The 17,381-nt window shown below is 42.7% G+C and overlaps 2 protein-coding genes across 5 annotated transcripts; one reads left to right on the forward strand and one right to left on the reverse strand.

Moving 5' to 3' along the window:
- Window positions 1-772: 772 nt before the first annotated feature.
- On the reverse strand, window positions 773-7,578 carry ZBTB8OS (zinc finger and BTB domain containing 8 opposite strand). 3 transcript variants are annotated; one of them, XM_058040158.1, is made up of 8 exons: window positions 7,421-7,578; window positions 6,124-6,300; window positions 4,803-4,827; window positions 3,474-3,595; window positions 3,206-3,288; window positions 2,944-2,996; window positions 2,742-2,778; window positions 773-2,120 (listed from the first exon to the last, which is right to left on the reverse strand). In XM_058040158.1, exons 2-8 carry the CDS (start codon window positions 6,209-6,211, stop codon window positions 2,034-2,036), a joined length of 495 nt encoding a protein of 164 aa, XP_057896141.1. In that variant the 5' UTR covers window positions 6,212-6,300; window positions 7,421-7,578; the 3' UTR covers window positions 773-2,033. The 3 variants fall into 3 exon arrangements, with proteins under 3 accessions (XP_057896141.1, XP_057896140.1, XP_057896139.1); XM_058040157.1 differs by having other exon boundaries at window positions 7,346-7,578; XM_058040156.1 differs by having other exon boundaries at window positions 7,303-7,578.
- Window positions 7,579-7,793: 215 nt separating this feature from the next.
- On the forward strand, window positions 7,794-17,206 carry RBBP4 (RB binding protein 4, chromatin remodeling factor). 2 transcript variants are annotated; one of them, XM_058040066.1, is made up of 12 exons: window positions 7,794-7,885; window positions 9,067-9,214; window positions 9,477-9,622; window positions 10,623-10,796; window positions 11,844-11,959; window positions 12,792-12,952; window positions 13,225-13,351; window positions 13,447-13,524; window positions 14,577-14,653; window positions 14,777-14,834; window positions 14,929-15,039; window positions 16,129-17,206. In XM_058040066.1, exons 1-12 carry the CDS (start codon window positions 7,870-7,872, stop codon window positions 16,192-16,194), a joined length of 1,278 nt encoding a protein of 425 aa, XP_057896049.1. In that variant the 5' UTR covers window positions 7,794-7,869; the 3' UTR covers window positions 16,195-17,206. The 2 variants fall into 2 exon arrangements, with proteins under 2 accessions (XP_057896049.1, XP_057896050.1); XM_058040067.1 differs by having other exon boundaries at window positions 7,801-7,885; window positions 9,070-9,214.
- The last annotated feature ends 175 nt before the right edge of the window (window positions 17,207-17,381 follow it).

Here is a 17,381-nt window from a genome sequence, read left to right on the forward strand (position 1 = left end):
ATCTCCCCACAACCTCAGTCCCTCAATCTGTGTCCATCTCCCCACACCACTGACCCTCAGCCCCAGCTCAGCCTCTCAGTGTCCATCTCCCCACAACACAACCTCAGTCCCTCAGTCCATGTCCATCTCCCCACACCACTGACCCTCAGTCCGTGTCCATCTCCCCACACCACTGACCCTCAGCCCCTCAGTGTCCATCTTCCCACACCCACTGACCCTCAGTCTGTGTCCATCTTCCCACACCACTGACCCTCAGTCTGTGTCCATCTCTCCTCACACCCACTGACCCTCGGTCTGTGTCCATTTCCCCACCCTCACTGACCCTCAGCCCCTCAGTGTCCATCTTCCCACACCCACTGACCCTCAGTCTGTGTCCATCTCCCCACACCACTGACCCTCAGCCCCTCAGTGTCCATCTTCCCACACCCACTGACCCTCAGTCTGTGTCCATCTTCCCACACCACTGACCCTCAGTCTGTGTCCATCTCTCCTCACACCCACTGACCCTCGGTCTGTGTCCATTTCCCCACCCTCACTGACCCTCAGCCCCTCAGTGTCCATCTCCCCACACCACTGACCCTCGGTTGTGTCCATCTCCCCTCAGCCCCCTCATGGAGGACACAAACTGCCTCAACTTGACGCCCGATTGGCCGAGCAGCGTCACATGACCCACCCAGCCAATGATGTTCCAGCACAGCCCCTGAGGGGCCGCAATGGCGGCCGTGCCCTCACTGCCCTTGGGGCTTTGCGTGAGGAGAAAGAAACCCCAAGCTGTCAAAAATCACATTTATTTTGTACCATTACACTGGCATGTTGCCATTCTTACTGATAAAAAAGAGTCTGCTCACCTTAACAAGGAACAACGCACAAATATAATTAATTTGTGTCTGAATTGACCTGTCAAGATCACTCACAAAGCCATTAATGTTTCAGTCCAAGTTTTATTTTGGCATTGAGGCTTGCTTAAAAAATGAGAGAGGTTTTATCCCTCAGTCTGTACAGCATGGAAATAAAACCAGAACTATTTAATATGATTTTACAAAATGAGACACCACAAGTGAGGCACTTGAAGCATTTATGGTAACAGAGCAGGCCAGGCCTATACTCCTCACATTTAAATTAAATTAAAACAGCAGGCAATGCACATTTGCCATCCTGTCATTTAAAATAAAAACAACACACTTTTGATAATTTTTGATTAATTTTCATTCAGTCAAGTCCATAATCCTTTGACATTTAAGGATTGTCTGTATTATTCTTTTTAAAAGACAATTAGGCTGATCCAAACCATGCTTTTTAAAAAAGACTCAGTTTTCAGAATTTGAGAGTGAACCCAAGGAGAACCTGGGACATCCCTTTCCATTCCCTTCCAGCACAGCAGCAAAGCTGCCAACTTTTTAGAGTTATCACAGGTGATAAAAGGATTTTAGGTACACATGTTTTAAGAGTTCACATGGCAATTTATTTACAGCAATTCAGCACCACCTGCTGGCATGACTTCTTTTTAAAGTACCTTAAAAGATGTGGTGGTTTGTTTGTTTAATTGGCATCATTTTTTAAGTGTCTAATTTTAAACACTCAGATATTTTTTTCCCCACATTACATCTGAGCCACTGCAGCTATTTTGGATTTATGTAATATGGAGGAGGGATGTTCAGCTCAGAATTAGAACATGAAATATGCAAATGAAATCAATCTAGATGAACATTATCTCCTGCCAGGCTGCAAAAAGGGAGTATTTTAGTTATCAGCTCCACCAATTTCTGTATTTCATACAGCCCTTAGCACATATACCAGCCTGAAAAGCTGCCAGCATTCCTGGGACTCCTTCAACCTGTACAAACCTCTCCTTCTCCATCCCCCCAAACCTCAAATAATTCTTATTTTCTGTCTCAGTGAAAACACTCTGACATTCCCTGCCTTCAATTTCTGATTTAACTGGCCAATTCCTGAGTTTTTCCCACAGGGATTACAGTTTTAGGGAGCTTGTGCCAGCTGATGACCAATATCCATTCAACCAAACTTTTCTTCCTTTAAATATCAATGATGACAAAGACTTCTGGCTTTTCATCCTCACAGATCTGCATTGCTGAGTAAGTTATGGCTTTGACCTCTGTGCCCTAGAAAAGAGACACAAAACATAATTTAGAAATGAATTTTATCACTTTTACCAGTTCAGAACCCCCAGTTCTCATGCTATCAATTCATTTTTCCCCAAAAAAAAGCTATAACTATATTTGTTCTGATGAATAAGGAAGTTGCCACACTAATGGCCAGGTCAAATAGTGAAAAAGGAACTCTTCCCTTATTTTATTGCCTCTTAATATCACAAATTCCTTCTTTTACCTCTGACAGACCATCAACATTTGCTCTGCTAAAAATGACACAGAGCAAGACATCAGATTTTGCTTCTAACAATTCTTTAGGAAAAAAAAAAAGAGAGAAGAAAAAAGCAAAACCTGACTAAGCAGAAATCTGTACCAATACATTGTGAATATAAATTGATTTTCTGTGTAATCAACATCATACAAAGGAAGCCAATTGGGTTAATTTGCTGAGTTTTGAGGAAATGTCATGCTCAGTTTCAGGGACAGTTTCACCAAACCATGCAGGAAGTGAGATCTTGAGTTCAGTGGTATTTCAGCCACATTTTTATTTTAATCTGTGCAGAATTCAGAGGTCTGATTTCAAGGACACCACACCTCCTCTCCCTAAAATGGAAAAGAGGAACCACTGCCTACCTGTGGGTGTTTTTCTAAAGAGAACTCTTCTCCCCACCTGTAAAAGCAAAAATTACAAGAGAGGTTTTGTAATTTAGGTAATATTTACCAAATGCTAGAATTAGTTTCAGTGATGAGCACAGAAGAGTGAGATTTTCATTTAAAGCCCCAAAGGAAGCAAGAAAAGCCCACAATCCATTTCCAGCCAAGGGTTTCAGCTCACCCAATTGATCTTATTTTGAAGTGCCTTCGGTCAATGTGGAGAACTTTCACTTCCTGCAGAGAGTGGGAGAATTGTGTCAGTCCCATCTTCCACCTTCAGGCAGGAATTCCCACTAAATCCCACTTATAAAGGTAATTTCCCACTGTTTAATCACCTTCCACCAGCCCAGCTTGCCCCAAGCCCCATCCAGCCTGGCCTTGTATTTTTTATGTTCCTTTTCCCCTAAAATGCCACTGCAAAAAGCTGAATCCAGAACACTCACCCTGGGTATAAAAAACTCATCAGCACTGAATTTATACAGCCACTCATCCAGGAAGTGGAAGAGAAGAGACAACAGGTCATGCCCTGTGTGAAGCAGAGATTGTCTCAGCAAAAAAAAACATTTTTAAAGCACCTGAGATGTTCAGGAGATTCTGATAATGATGTTTAATTATATTTTCATTAACTGCACTAAGGCTATGTGTAAAGACTGAGATTTTTGGTGCTTTTCTCCCTTTTTTAGCTGTCCACAGAAGAAGTGCAGACCTCACCTTCTGCCTCTACCTCCACTGTATCCACAGGTTCCACAGTGCCTGTGTCTGTCATGTAGCCAAACATGGCCATGGCACACTGCTCAAAGGCTTCTTCCAACGTGTCCCCCCAGGCATGGAGCCTAAAAACACATGGAACAATCACTGGAATCAAAAAACCCACATGGAACAATCACTGGAATCAAAAAAATATATGGAATAATCACTGGAATCAAAAATCCCACATGGAACAATCACTGGAATCAAAAAAACACACATGGAATAATCACTGGAATCAAAAAAACACATGGAGTAATCACTGGAATAAAAAAAAATATATGGAATAATCACTGGAATAAAAAAACCCACATGGAATAATCACTGGAATCAAAAAACCCCCATGGAACAATCACTGAAATCAAAAAAGCCACATGGAGTAATCATTGGAATCAAAAACCCACATTGAATAATCACTGGAATAAAAAAACACACATTGAATAATCACTGGAATCAAAAAGCACACATGAAATAATCACTGGAATCAAAAAAACACACATGGAATAATCACTGGAATCAAAAAAACACATGGAGTAATCACTGGAATCGAAAAAAATATATGGAATAATCACTGGAATCAAAAAACACACATGGAATAATCACTGGAATCAAAAAAATATATGGAATAATCACTGGAATAAAAAAACCCACATGGAATAATCACTGGAATCAAAAAACCCACATGAAATAATCACTGGAATAAAAAAACACACATGGAGTAATCATTGGAATCAAAAAAATAATGGAATAATCACTAGAGCCTAAAAAACACATGGAATAATCATTGAAATCAAAAAAACACATGGAAAAATCACTACAATAAAATTCTGGAGCACACCAAAAAAGAAACAGCCCCAAATTCACATGCAGGTGAAAAATCAGAATATGGAATAAACAAAAAAACACCTCATTTTTCTAGGAAGTTAGAAACTCTAGAAGAGTTTCTTGGGAGAATATGGAAAATAAATGCTTTATCAGCCAAGAAAGTTCTCTCCTAATGTGGCTAATTGGGGTCTACAAAAGTAAACCTTGAAGAAATTTTGTTTAAAAGGAGATTTCAAAAGACATTTTCAAATAACACAGAAGCACAACTGAGATACTAAAAAAAAGAAACCAAACATAATTCTATGGTGTCCCAACAACAGGAACAAAATTGACCATGTCAAAGCAGGCAGTGAGTGAAATTTCAGAGCTCCACGTCTGCAAAATGTCCTTGGCTGTTCCTCCAGGCTTCAAGCACAGTAAGAAATAATCAATTTGTCACCCTGAGAAATCCCAGCTGCCCACACTTACTGCACGTCTGCTGTGTGATCCAAATCTGGGGGGAAGCAAAAAGAAAAAGAATGATGTCACCAGAAGTATTTATAACATGAGGATTAAAAAAGAAATAACATAAATATCTGATGTTCTGACAGAGCATTTTTACATTCATCTGTAGCTGTGATAAATCTATTTTCTAGTATATTAAAAAAATTTAACAGAGGTAGAATTTTGGATTATTTCTGCCAAAAAAAAAAAAAACAACCCTGTTTAATGGGATTATGGCTTCCAAAAGTTAACTGCAATAAAAAGAAACTTTCATCAGGAGTAAAGAGTTTATGCTAAACTAAAAATTAGTCATGCAGAGGGTGAGATTTGCAAATATTTCCAGCTCAGTGAGGAAATCTACCTGTCCACACCCAAAAGCAGCCATTATGCAAAGAGAAGAATTTAAAACAGAATGGAATAGAAAATAGAAAGCAAACTTTACTCATGGAGCATGATTAACATCTCATGAACCTCATTTATATTTATATAGAGGAATGAAAGAAATGCAAACTTGCAGCAGAACTGAGTTGGGATGGGAAATAAATGTTCATTTCAAATGAGAAATGATTCTGGTGCTGCTTGAAGAGATCACACACTATTAAAGGATCTCAACAACAGTCTCTAAAGCAAACAAATTCCTCTGGATGCAAAAGAGGGAGGAAACCTCCTGCAGTTATGGAAACTGCATGGCTGTTGTGGTGTGTCACAATTCCTGCACTTCTGTCAAATAAAGGCAGCCTAAAAATATAAATTATATCAGAGATAACAGAGGCTGTGCCTCCAGACAGGCACAAAAACCAGGCAGGGAATTGTCCCCTGCCTTGAGCTGCCACCCACATCCTCTTAGGAGATATTCAGGGGTGGAAAAAGGGAGATAAAAATCTTTAAGTAGAGTAAAAACAGCACACACAAAACCAGCACAATTCTGAATGTCCCTTCCTACACGAGAGACAGAAAAATTGCTAAGAGGAGGAAAAGTCTTCATGGTGACACTTAAATTATTTATTTCCATTGTGATTTTTTTTTAGTGCCCTAATAAGAAAAGCACAGTGAAGAAAATTGGTTTTTCATTTCTAAATTTCCTGTTATCTTCCTTGTCCTCACAACAGCACTGCCACACCCACGGTGCGTATTTAAAATTATTAATTTTAATTATTAAATTTATATTTTAAATTATTTTCAAATTTATTTTCAAACAAAATTATTTTAAATTACTTTTAATGATTTTTTAACTTTTAGGAAAAATATTTTAAAAAGAAAAATTTTAAATTGAAAAATTAATTTAAAAAAAAATTCAAATACTCACACTCATATTTCTTGCAGAGAGGGGGGTACTTGTCCTTCACAGCCTTCTGCTCCTGGGTCAGGTTGTAGTCCCTGTCCTCAGCTGCCATGGCTGAGGCTCCACAGGAATTGGATCCCTCCCTTCTGCTGCTGGGCAGGGCCTGAATTCTCCTTCCTGCTTTCCCCACAGTGATTCAACCTGTGGAGAACAAGGAGGGATCCTCTCAGGGCTAAATTTGTGTAATTTCAGGTGCTTTGGGGCAAAGTGGGAAATGAGGAAGTTGGGAGTTCAATCTGATGTTTGTTCACTCAGCAGAGCCAAGGGAAATATTCCTTATGGGAGTTGTGGACTTCGACTTTTTCTGGGGGCAATTGTGTTTTTTCTTCCTTGTGTACACTGAGAATTCCATTCATTCATAAATAATGAAATACAGCTGATGGGAACAGCTGTAAAGTGAATTAAACTTCCATGCTTTAGGTAAATTTTAATTTTCTAAATAATTTTTTTAAGGCGCTCAGCCCGTTGTACATCACACACCTGAAGTGTCACTGCCCCAAAAACCTTCCAGAGGATTTTTCTTAGGAAAAAAAGTTATGGTCTCTCAGGTCAAAGATTGCATTTAAACCTCCAAACCTCAAAGCATAAATCCAGCTGTCACCCAAGTGTCAGGAGTTCCTGTGTTCCTTTTCTGGCTGATTTTTAAAATAAAATAAACAAAAAGAACTGAATCAACTCCCCCACTGAAAAGTCAGATTCTCACAAATTGCTGTTTTCCTCTTTTATAAATCCAACAGACACAAACTGAAAAATCCAATTAACTTCAGGCTAATTAATTTTCCTCTCCAGATTTCCAGACATCATAACCATTGTTTAATATTTTATACATTATAAGAATCATCCACAGCTAAACCCAAACAACACAAATAATTTACAGATACCCCTTAACTTTTACACAGGAGTTCCTACTCCAAGGCTTAGAAACGAGACATAGCATTTCCAATTTTTAATTTCTGCTAAAATCGAAGTGTTTTGAAGAGAGAAGTCTGAAATTGAGAAGTCGGGCAGGAATTGAGAACTTCCTTGAGAAATAAACGCAGAAATTGATTTGATATTTGATTTTAAACCTGTTAAACCTCAGCTGGGGACAGTTACCCTCAGCAGCCGAGCAGAACCAGCAAATTTGACACCTCTAAAACTCACCGCGGCACTGAATTGTGGAAAAAGGGAAAATATTCGTGATTACAGAGAATTAATAACGCCGAGGATCCGCGATGGTGTCAGGGCGGCCCTGCAAGGAGGCCTCGGCCCACACACGCACCGCTCCGGTCCAGTGCTGCCTCAATCCGCTCTGCCCACGTCTGTGGTGACCGGAGGAGCCGCAACCACCGGTTCTTCCAAACCGGGGACCGGGAGCGAGAACGGAACCGAACCGGGACTCGCCACCCTCAGCGCGGAGCGCGGCCCCTTTAAGAGCGCGCTGAGGGCGCTCCGGAAAATGGCGGCTCCCGCGGGGAGCCCGCCCACGTGACCGCCGCGCGCGCTCCCGTCCCCGCCCCCTTGCCCTCCTCCGATTGGCCGGCGCCTCCCGGCGGCGGGCGCTGATTGGGCGGCGTTGGCGCGCGAAGGGGTGCGCGGCGCCGGGAGCCGCACGCAGCGGGGGCAGGAAACAATAGACGGAGCCGCGGCCGGAGGGGTCGGAGCAGGGAGCGCCGGAACCGCCCGCCCGCCGAGCCCAGCCCGCCCCGCCGAGCGCCCCGCGGCCCCGCCATGGCGGACAAGGAAGGTAAAGGCTCCGTACGGGCGGCGCGGCCTTCGCCGTGAGGCGCGCGGTGCCCCCCCCCCGCGGTCGGTGCGGCGTGAGGGGAGCGGGGCGGCGCCGCCAGGGGGCGCGCGGGGGCGGGGCCTGAGGGGCCCCCCTCGGTCATGGCCGCCGCTGCCTCCCCGCGCCCGCCGCACCGAGCGGGGAGAGCGGCCCGGACCGGGAGCTTCTGCCCAGGCCTGTGCCCCTAGGAGGGGTTTGTGAGGCCGGGAGAGCCGGGCCGTGCCCTGCGGGGGGAGCGGGCGGACAAAGAGGCGGCACCGGCCCTGAGGGTGCCCCGGTTCGGCCGGTGCGCCTCCGTTCCATGGGTGAGCTCCGCTCCGCTCCCCTCCCGTGGGGTAGCTCCGTTTCCATGGAGATATCCCCCCGTTCCATGGGGGTGCCCCCTGTTCCTTAGGAGTGTCCCCCCATTCCATAGAGGTAGAGGTGTCCCCCGTTTCCATAGAGGTGTCCCCCGTTTCCATAGAGGTGTCCCCCCATTCCATAGAAGTGTCCCCCGTCTTTTCCATGGAGGTGTCCCCATTTCCATAGAGGTGTCCCCGTTCTGCCTGTGAGCTCCCCCAGCTCTGCCCGTCGCCTTCTCTGCACCGGAGGCTGGTGACAGATGGGCTGAGAAAGTGCTGGAGAGCGACGAGGCAGCAGAAGGAGCCTTGGGAAACTGGATTTTGGGAATAAGTAGTTCAAGGCTGCACCCAGACCGGTCTGTTAACAGCAGTTGTTGGATCTGCTGTGTTTAAACACTGGGGTTTGTCTCTCTGTGCTCTGAGTCTCAGAATTTTATTGTGCTGCTCCGACATCATCATAATCATCCCAGAATGGGTTGGGTTGGAAGGAACCTTCAACTCATCCCAGCCCTGCCATGGCAGGAACACCTTCCACCATCCCAGGCTGCTCCAAGCCCTGTCCAGCCTGTCCTGGGACACTTCCAGGCATGAAATTTGACATAATTAATATTAATTGCCAGCCGTATATGCAGGAAAAGGATTAGCACGTGCAACAGGGGATTTTTAACCATTTAGTAACTACTCCAATAGAGCAAATAGCAAACCAGGGTGTGATTGATTTACTTGACTCTGCCCACAGTGGGATTCATAAATCCATTTATAAATAATTAATTGTATGTATTTATTAAAAAACCACTCCAGCAGCCTTCGATGACGCCGTGGAGGAGCGTGTGATCAACGAGGAGTACAAGATATGGAAGAAGAACACTCCTTTCCTCTATGACCTGGTGATGACCCATGCCCTGGAGTGGCCCAGCCTCACTGCTCAGTGGCTTCCTGATGTCACAAGGTAAAGGGACCCCCTGAAAGCAGAATAAACAGCAAACCCAGCACTGGGCTGACTGTTAGGGTGAGATCACAGAACCCCAAACTGGTTTGGGTGGGAAGGGACTTTAAAACTCACCCAGGGACACTTTTCACTGTCCCAGGTTGCTCCAAGCCCTGTCTTGGACACTCCAGTGATGTGACAGCCACAACTTCTGTGCCAGCACCTCCCCATCCTCACAGGGAGGACATTTGGTGATCCCTGTTCTGTTTCTCTTCCCCTGCAGACCTGAAGGCAAAGATTTCAGCATCCACAGGCTGGTGCTGGGCACCCACACCTCAGATGAGCAGAACCACCTGGTGATTGCCAGTGTGCAGCTGCCCAACGACGATGCCCAGTTTGATGCTTCCCACTATGACAGTGAGAAAGGAGGTGAGAGCCCAAAAAAAGGGGATTTGAACCATCCTCCCCTTCTTTTCTCCGTAGAAAATTTGTCTTTTCCTAAAGTTCAGGCAGCAAAGTTCAGATTTTACTTCTAAAAAAATTTATTTCTAAATGGTGCCTCCTTAATAATAAATTCTCTTTTTCTTGAATGTGTAATCTAATATTTCTAATGATGAAAACAGAGAGTTAATTGCAAAAATATTTCTGTGTGGAAAAACCTCTCCCTTCCCTCTTTCTCAGGAGCTGACCTTGAATCCCACACAGTGCTTTTAATTGGTATTTTTATTACCCCATTTGCATTATATAAAGTCATGTAAAACATTTTTACACAAACTCGTGTAAAAAAATATTTTTATTTCAGAGGGGTGTAACATTGCAAACATTCTTAATTTGTCTGTGAATTTTGCTGCCTAATTGCTGTCCAGCCCTTCTGGGGTGAAATTATATTTTAATTCTGTTTTATTCCATGTATCAGACTTGAATTTGATGCTTTGTAATCTTTGTGGCTGCCCCAAGTCAGACATTTCTCCTGTTTGCTTGGCTGAATCAGTGTTTCCACCTGGTGAAAGTCCTTCATGATCCAATGTTTGCTCTGCTTTTTACAGCAAGGTTGGATTGTGCAATGAGTTTTTTGATCTTTGGGCTTCTTAAAGTTGTTTATGCACACAGAGTTGTCTAACAAATCTATGTTTATATTTTATATCAGTATTTCTCAAAAATATTTTAAATTAATTCTAAAATAATCCATGTGTCCAGATAACCCAAATGTCCGTTCTTTTTACCCAAATTTTGCAGGTTTATGAATTATTAAGTTATTTTATATATAAAGACAAGGGAGCTGTAACAAATTATATCACAGTCCTAAAATTGCAATTTGTTTTTACCACAGCTTTGTCTATTCTGAGAGCTTGGTAGCAAACCTCGAACCAACTCTTTGTGCCTTGTTCTGAATCTGACTTTTATTATTCCCAACTCTGTTTTTTCCTAGAGTTTGGAGGCTTTGGCTCAGTAAGTGGAAAAATTGAGATTGAGATCAAGATCAACCACGAGGGAGAGGTGAACAGAGCCCGTTACATGCCCCAGAACCCCTGCATCATTGCCACCAAGACTCCCTCCAGTGATGTCCTGGTCTTTGATTACACCAAACACCCCTCCAAGCCAGGTCTGTGCTCACAGAGCAGCAGCTGTTCCTCCAAAGGGCAAAAAAAGAGTTAAAAATGGTGTGGGTTGCACTTTATTTGGGATTTTAGGGATGTGAGGGTGTTTATTCCAGTGGTTGTTTTGTATGAGGTTTAAAGAGGATCCAAATGCATCCTTGGGAAAGGAAATTATTCCTGCACTTCCACTGTTTTTATCACCTCACTGTGAGGTGTTTCAGGTGGTAGAAGATGAATTTTTGGAAACTATGATTGCTTTGGTGGGCAGCTGAGCTGTTCCCTTGATATCCTTTAAATATATTAACAGTCCTTTATCTATGAACTCATCAAGATTGTTTAAAATAACAATTTAAAATAACTTTAATATAATAGTTATAATAAACTATAATATTATAGTTTAAAATAACTCCTTTTGCTGCTTGTGTGGAGAATCAGAAGTGCCTTCCTCACTTTAGAAGGATCAGAAGTGCCTTCCTCACTTTAGAAAGATGGAAGAAAAATATCCCACCTTGTATTTCTGAGTTTTTTGAGCAGTAACAGCTGAGCTGCAGCTGCAACTCAGACCAAATCATGGAGGGTTAAAGTAAATTGAACAAACTTAATGCCAGGTATTCCAGGATGATTCCAGACCCTGAAATCCTCACCCTGCCTTGTTTTAGATCCTTCTGGAGAGTGCAACCCTGACCTGTGTCTGTGTGGGCACTCAAAAAAGAGTTAAAAATGGTGTGGGTTGCCCCTTATTTGGGATTTTAGGGATGTGTGGGTGTTTATTCAAGAGGTTGTTTTGTATGAAGTTTAAGCAGGTAAATCCAAATGCATCCTTGGAAAAGGAAACCTTTTCCTGCACTTCCACTGTTTTTGTCACCTCTGGAGATGATGGAGGAAGAAAAATACCCCACCTTGAATTTCTGAGTTTTTTGAGCAGGAACAGCTGAGCTGCAGCTGCAACTCAGACCAAATCATGGAGAGTTAAAGTAAATTGAACAAACTTAATGCCAGGTATTCCAGGATGATTCCAGGCCCTGGAATCCTCACCCTGCTTTGTTTTCCAGATCCTTCTGGGGAGTGCAACCCCGACCTGCGGCTGCGTGGGCACCAGAAGGAGGGGTACGGGCTGTCCTGGAACCCCAACCTCAGCGGGCACCTGCTCAGTGCCTCTGATGACCACGTGAGTGCCTGGGGCAGGGCTGTGCCCTGGCAAGGGCAAAAACATCCTGGGTCTGAGGGGAAGAGGGTCTAAAGATGTAATTTTTAATATTTTTGTTCATTTTCTTGTGGGATACATCCTGGGTTTGAGGAGGAAGAGAGTCTAAAATTGTAAATGTTTACACTTTTGTTGTTTTAAAGATCATTTTCTTGTGGGATACATCCTGGGTTTGAGGGTCTAAAGATGTAATTTTTAGTATTTTTGTTCATTTTCTTGTGGGATACATCCTGGGTTTGAGGGTCTAAAGATGTAATTTTTAATATTTTTTTTCATTTTCTTGTGGGATACATCCTGAGTTTGAGGGGAAGAGAGTCTAAAATTGTAAATTTTTACACTTTTATTGTTTTAAAGATCATTTTCTTGTGGGATGCATCCTGGTTTTGAGGGGCAGGAGGGAAAGAGAATCTGAAGATGTAAATTTTCACATTTTTGTTGTTTTAAAGACCATTTTCTTGTGGGATGCTCCCTGGGTTTGAGGTAGAAGAGAGTCTAAAATTGTAAATTTTTACATTTTTGTTGTTTTAAAGATCATTTTCTTGTGGGATGCATCCTGATTTTGAGGGGCAGGAGGGAAATAGAATCTGAAGATGTAAATTTTCACATTTTTGTTGTTTTAAAGACCATTTTCTTGTGGGATACATCCTGGATTTGAGAGGGAAGAGAGTCTAAAATTGTAAATTTTTACGCTTTTGTTGTTTTAAAGACCATTTGCTTGTGGGATGCATCCTGGGTTTGAAGGGGAGGAGGGAAAGAGAATCTGAAGGTAAATTTTTACGTTTTTGTTGTTTTAAAGACCATTTGCTTGTGGGATATCAGTGCTGTTCCCAAAGAAGGCAAGGTGGTGGATGCCAAGACCATCTTCACGGGACACACGGCAGTGGTGGAAGATGTGTCCTGGCACCTGCTCCATGAATCCCTCTTTGGATCTGTTGCTGATGACCAGAAGCTCATGATGTAAGTGGGGGAAGCCCTTCACAAATTCTTTCTGCCCCTCACCTCTGTTTTTTGCTCTGTTGTGTGTTTCTTCAGCTGTGTTTTCACATCATGTTTCTTTCCTTTCTGTGAAATTTTTTGAAACTTGGGGGAGCCCTCAAGGCACAAAAAGTGTTTGTTTGTACCAAGGGTGACCCCAGTGCCCCCATAATCAACGAAATGAGGTACAGACGATTCCATAATCAGTGAAATGAGGCACAAACCTTGGTTAATTCCATGTTTTGCCCTCCCAGCTGGGACACCAGGTCAAACAACACCTCCAAGCCCAGCCATTCCGTGGATGCTCACACAGCTGAGGTGAACTGCCTGTCCTTCAACCCCTACAGTGAGTTTATCCTGGCCACGGGATCAGCTGATAAGGTATTTCTGCATCTTGCAGCATCCTTGCTCACTTTCTGGGGTGGAAATCCACGTTGGTGACTTCAACAAAATATTTTTATGTTTTTTTCCCCTAGACTGTTGCTCTATGGGACTTGAGGAACCTAAAACTGAAGCTGCACTCCTTTGAATCACATAAAGATGAAATATTTCAGGTATAAAAAAAGCATTTATCTTTTATCCTCACAGACTCACTTCTACTCAGCAGCCTGGAAAAGGAAAGTAGTTCTTCCACAATATTTTTACATTTAAAAACTAATATTGTATTTTTTTCTGGGTGTTGTTATTGTGGACCCGCAGAGCTCCCAGAGTCCAGAAAGGGATCAGGGAAATGCTGTGGAGCTTTCACCACAGCAGGAGGGTGAAATGGGAGCAGTGCAGAGTCCATTCAATTATTCATGGCAGCAGATTGAGGCAGGAGGCCCAGGGAAATGGCTGCAGTGTTTGCATCTCCTCAGCCTGGACCTGCAGGAAGCTTTAACACCCTCTGACAAAAGAGAATTGCTGCTGGAAACAGAGAATGTTCACTCCATGGGCAGCACCTGCTTAGCAGATTCAATATTTCCATCTCCAACTCGTGCCTTAATCACAGGAAAAATATGTAGAAGTTTTGTTTTTTTTTTTTTTTTTTTGCTGGAGGGATTATCAGTTCAGACTGTGTTATGTCTACATAAAATCACAGAATCCTGAAATGCCACATTAGTGGGCAGAATTCTGTGTTCCTGCCTAATCCTGTGATCCTATTAGGAGTGGTGTGTTCTGGAGAGCTTTATCTCCAGCAGAAGCAGTAAATGGGAGCTTTTGGGCAGTTAAGCTTAATTACAGTGATTTCTTTTCATGTGAGAGCTGTGCCTGCTGCTGAAGGAGCTGTGGCTCCTATTTGTGCCATCCTGATTGAGATAAGGAGCAGCCAATACCCTTGGGAGCTGTTTGCACTGGGAGCCACGTGGGTTTTGGTGGAGGACAAGTTCCAGGTGGCACTTTGTGGTGAAATGGCTTTTTTTGTGTGTGAATATTCCCAGTTCTTCCTGTGATGAATGTTTTTTACACTATTTGTGTTGCTATCAAATTGAGTTCCTGTAAAGCTTTCAGGGCACAAAATGAAGTGTTATGTTACAGCTTTTTAAAACTTACTTTTAAATTTAATAAACATATTATTAAATTAAATTTAATAAATTAAAAAACTTAAATTTATCCCTGTCTGCAGGTTCAGTGGTCTCCCCATAATGAAACCATCCTGGCCTCCAGTGGCACAGACCGCAGGCTAAATGTTTGGGACTTGAGGTAAATCCCAAATTCCTCAAAATATTACTGATTAATTCCATCACACCTCAAAAAACAAATTTAAAAACCCCCAACCCTCACCTTTTTCCTTTGTTTCCTCTCTTTTTTTTTTTTTTTTTGCAGTAAAATTGGAGAGGAGCAATCCCCTGAGGATGCTGAGGATGGTCCCCCAGAGCTCTTGGTGAGCCTTTTCACTCTCATTAATTCATTTCACTTATTGCTCACCCTGCAGTGCAAATTTCAAACCATTCCCCTTCTCGTTTCCCCAATCCCAGTTTATCCATGGTGGTCACACTGCAAAGATCTCAGATTTCTCCTGGAATCCCAATGAGCCCTGGGTCATTTGTTCTGTATCAGAAGATAATATCATGCAAGTCTGGCAAATGGTGAGTTCTTTGGGTGGGTTGAAATTCCTGGATTTCAGCATTCCTGCTTTTCTTTACAGCCCTCAGAATCCCCCAGTTTGTAGCAGTGGAATCCCCTTTAGATTTGGTCAGAGAAATGGTTTCCAAATACTCAGGAGATGTTTTGTGTTAAAAATGAGGAAGTGCTGGTGCAGAAGGAAATTTTTCCCTTCTCTGTGTGAGAGCCAAGGATGAAATTGAGGTTTCTGTACTACTGTCTTAAGGAATATTTGAGATTTCATTCTCCAAAGATGAAAAGGGTGCTGGTGAACAGGAACAGTTTGCTGGCCTGTTGAAGGTTTTGGAAAACAATCTTGACCTTTGACAAGACCTTTTTCCTATTATTTTTTTTTTTTTTGTTTATCTCTAAATTTTATTCTTGGCAACTTTCTGTGTAATTCTTCTAGAAAGTGCCGCTGAGTAAAACAAATACTTGAAACTCTTTTGTGAGTTTTGCATGGACTGTCCTTTAGCAGATCCCTTTTTACAGGATATTTTTTCACTCCTAGATTTATAGATAAGGTTGTTTGTAAATCAGGGATGAGTGATCCATATCTACAAATTGAAACTCTTGTGAGTTTTGCATGGACTCTCCTTTAGCAGATCCCTTTTTACAGGATATTTTTTCACTCCTAGATTTATAGATAAGGTTGTTTGTAAATCAGGGATGGATGATCCATACCTGCAAATTGAAACTCATTTGTGAGTTTTGCAGTGGACTCTCCTTTAGCAGATCCCTTTTTACAGGATATTTTTTCACTCCTGAATTTATGGATGAAGTTGTTTGTGTTGCTGCTTTAATGTAAATCAGGGATGAGTAATCCATATCTACAAATTGAAACTCATTTGTGAATTTTGCAGTGGACTCTCCTTTAGCAGATCCCTTTTTACAGGATATTTTTTCACTCCTGGATTTATGGATAAAGTTGTTTGTGTTGCTGCTTTAATGTAAATCAGGGATGAGTGATCCATACCTGCAAATTTCAAAAATAACCAGAACTTTTTTTGGGGTGGAATCCTGTGCAGAGGGTTGGGAATTGCTCCCTGAGTGTCTCCATCCCTGTCCTGCAGGCAGAGAACATCTACAACGATGAAGATCCCGAAGGAAGCGTGGATCCAGAAGGTCAAGGATCCTAAATGGCAACTTCCCCCTGGTTTTAGTCTTTCTCCTTCTCTTCCCTCTCAGCCCTCAGATTGACTTAACACTGGTTTTGAGACACACAGGTTGATTTTGTGTTCATCCTATCACAGCCTTTTCCACCCACACACTGAGAACCCACCGCCCAAAAAAGAAAAATAAAAATGCTCAGCCCCCTCAGGCAGGTCACTGCTGTGGCTCCAAAATTCCTACAGCTGCCTCCTTTATTGGTCTGGCTGTCCCTTTTTAGCTGCCTTCATGCTTGGGATTAGTTTTTTTCCCTCTCTTTCGCTTGCTGCAGCCACAGGCTTTTGCCTAATTTAAACAAAAGTTAAATTGGCAGAGCTGCCCGAGTGGGCTTGAGCCAACAGAGATGATTCAAGTGTTAATCCCCTGACAGCTCAGAGATGGTGTGGAAGGTCTTGTCCTCCTCAGAACAACTCAGAAACCTTGGAATTCCTTTAGTTATCTGTTCTTTGTGGCTTTTTCTGCCTTTGCAGATACAAGATTTGCAAGTTCTGACTTGAACTAAAATTTTTCTCTTTTTTTTTGTCTCACCTGGCAGTTCTGGGTTTTTCATTCCTTCCTTTTTCCCTTTCCTCCCTCCTGCTGGGTGCCAGCAATTTGGTTTTAGCTATTCCTGCAGAGCCTCTCTCACCTGCCACGTTTTTTTGCTCTGTTGTGTGTTTCTTGAGCTGTGTTTTTCACATAATGTTTCTTTCCTTTCTGTGAAATGGTTTTCTGAAACTTGGGGGGAGCCCTCAAGTCGTGAAAGGTGTTTGTCTGTACCAAGGGTGACCCCAGTGCCCTCAGCAGCCTTGGCAGCTGGTGGAAAACAAGTGAAATGTGGAGAAACTCAGCTTTTTTTAGGAGTTTAGTCCTTGCCCACAAGGTCCTGCACGTCTTCCACTCGGGTGTCCAGTGCCACCAGCAGCCTGTTCTCTCCATCTCCTCGTGACTAATTGAGTGTTCTTCAGTTGGAATAAAGTTTTTCTATATAAATGCTGCCAAGTTGGAGGAGTTTTGTGGTTTTTTCTGCATTTACTGCTTTGCTGAGGTTGTTTTCAGGGTGGTCTCTGCCTATGAGTGTCCATGAGGTTGGGTGATGGGAGGGATATATTTTAATTTTTAAGACATTAAATCGGATTTTTCTCCTCTCTAAGTTTTGCTGCTTTGTGAAATAAAT

This window comes from Melospiza georgiana, chromosome 24 (genome assembly GCF_028018845.1).
Source record: "Melospiza georgiana isolate bMelGeo1 chromosome 24, bMelGeo1.pri, whole genome shotgun sequence".
NCBI classification, from domain to species: domain Eukaryota; kingdom Metazoa; phylum Chordata; class Aves; order Passeriformes; family Passerellidae; genus Melospiza; species Melospiza georgiana.

Bases quoted from the DNA above. Each gene is read 5' to 3' on its own strand.
- ZBTB8OS (XM_058040158.1), bottom strand. From the start codon at position 6,211: ATGGCAGCTGAGGACAGGGACTACAACCTGACCCAGGAGCAGAAGGCT. The intron at 3,289-3,473 runs GTGAGGTCTGCA...TGCTTCACACAG, and splicing joins AGTGGAGGTAGAGGCAGAAG to GGCATGACCTGTTGTCTCTT. The intron at 2,997-3,205 runs GTGAGTGTTCTG...CACTCTCTGCAG, and splicing joins ATGAGTTTTTTATACCCAGG to GAAGTGAAAGTTCTCCACAT.
- RBBP4 (XM_058040066.1), top strand. The intron at 9,215-9,476 runs GTAAAGGGACCC...CTTCCCCTGCAG, and splicing joins TGGCTTCCTGATGTCACAAG to ACCTGAAGGCAAAGATTTCA. The intron at 13,525-14,576 runs GTATAAAAAAAG...CCCTGTCTGCAG, and splicing joins ATAAAGATGAAATATTTCAG to GTTCAGTGGTCTCCCCATAA.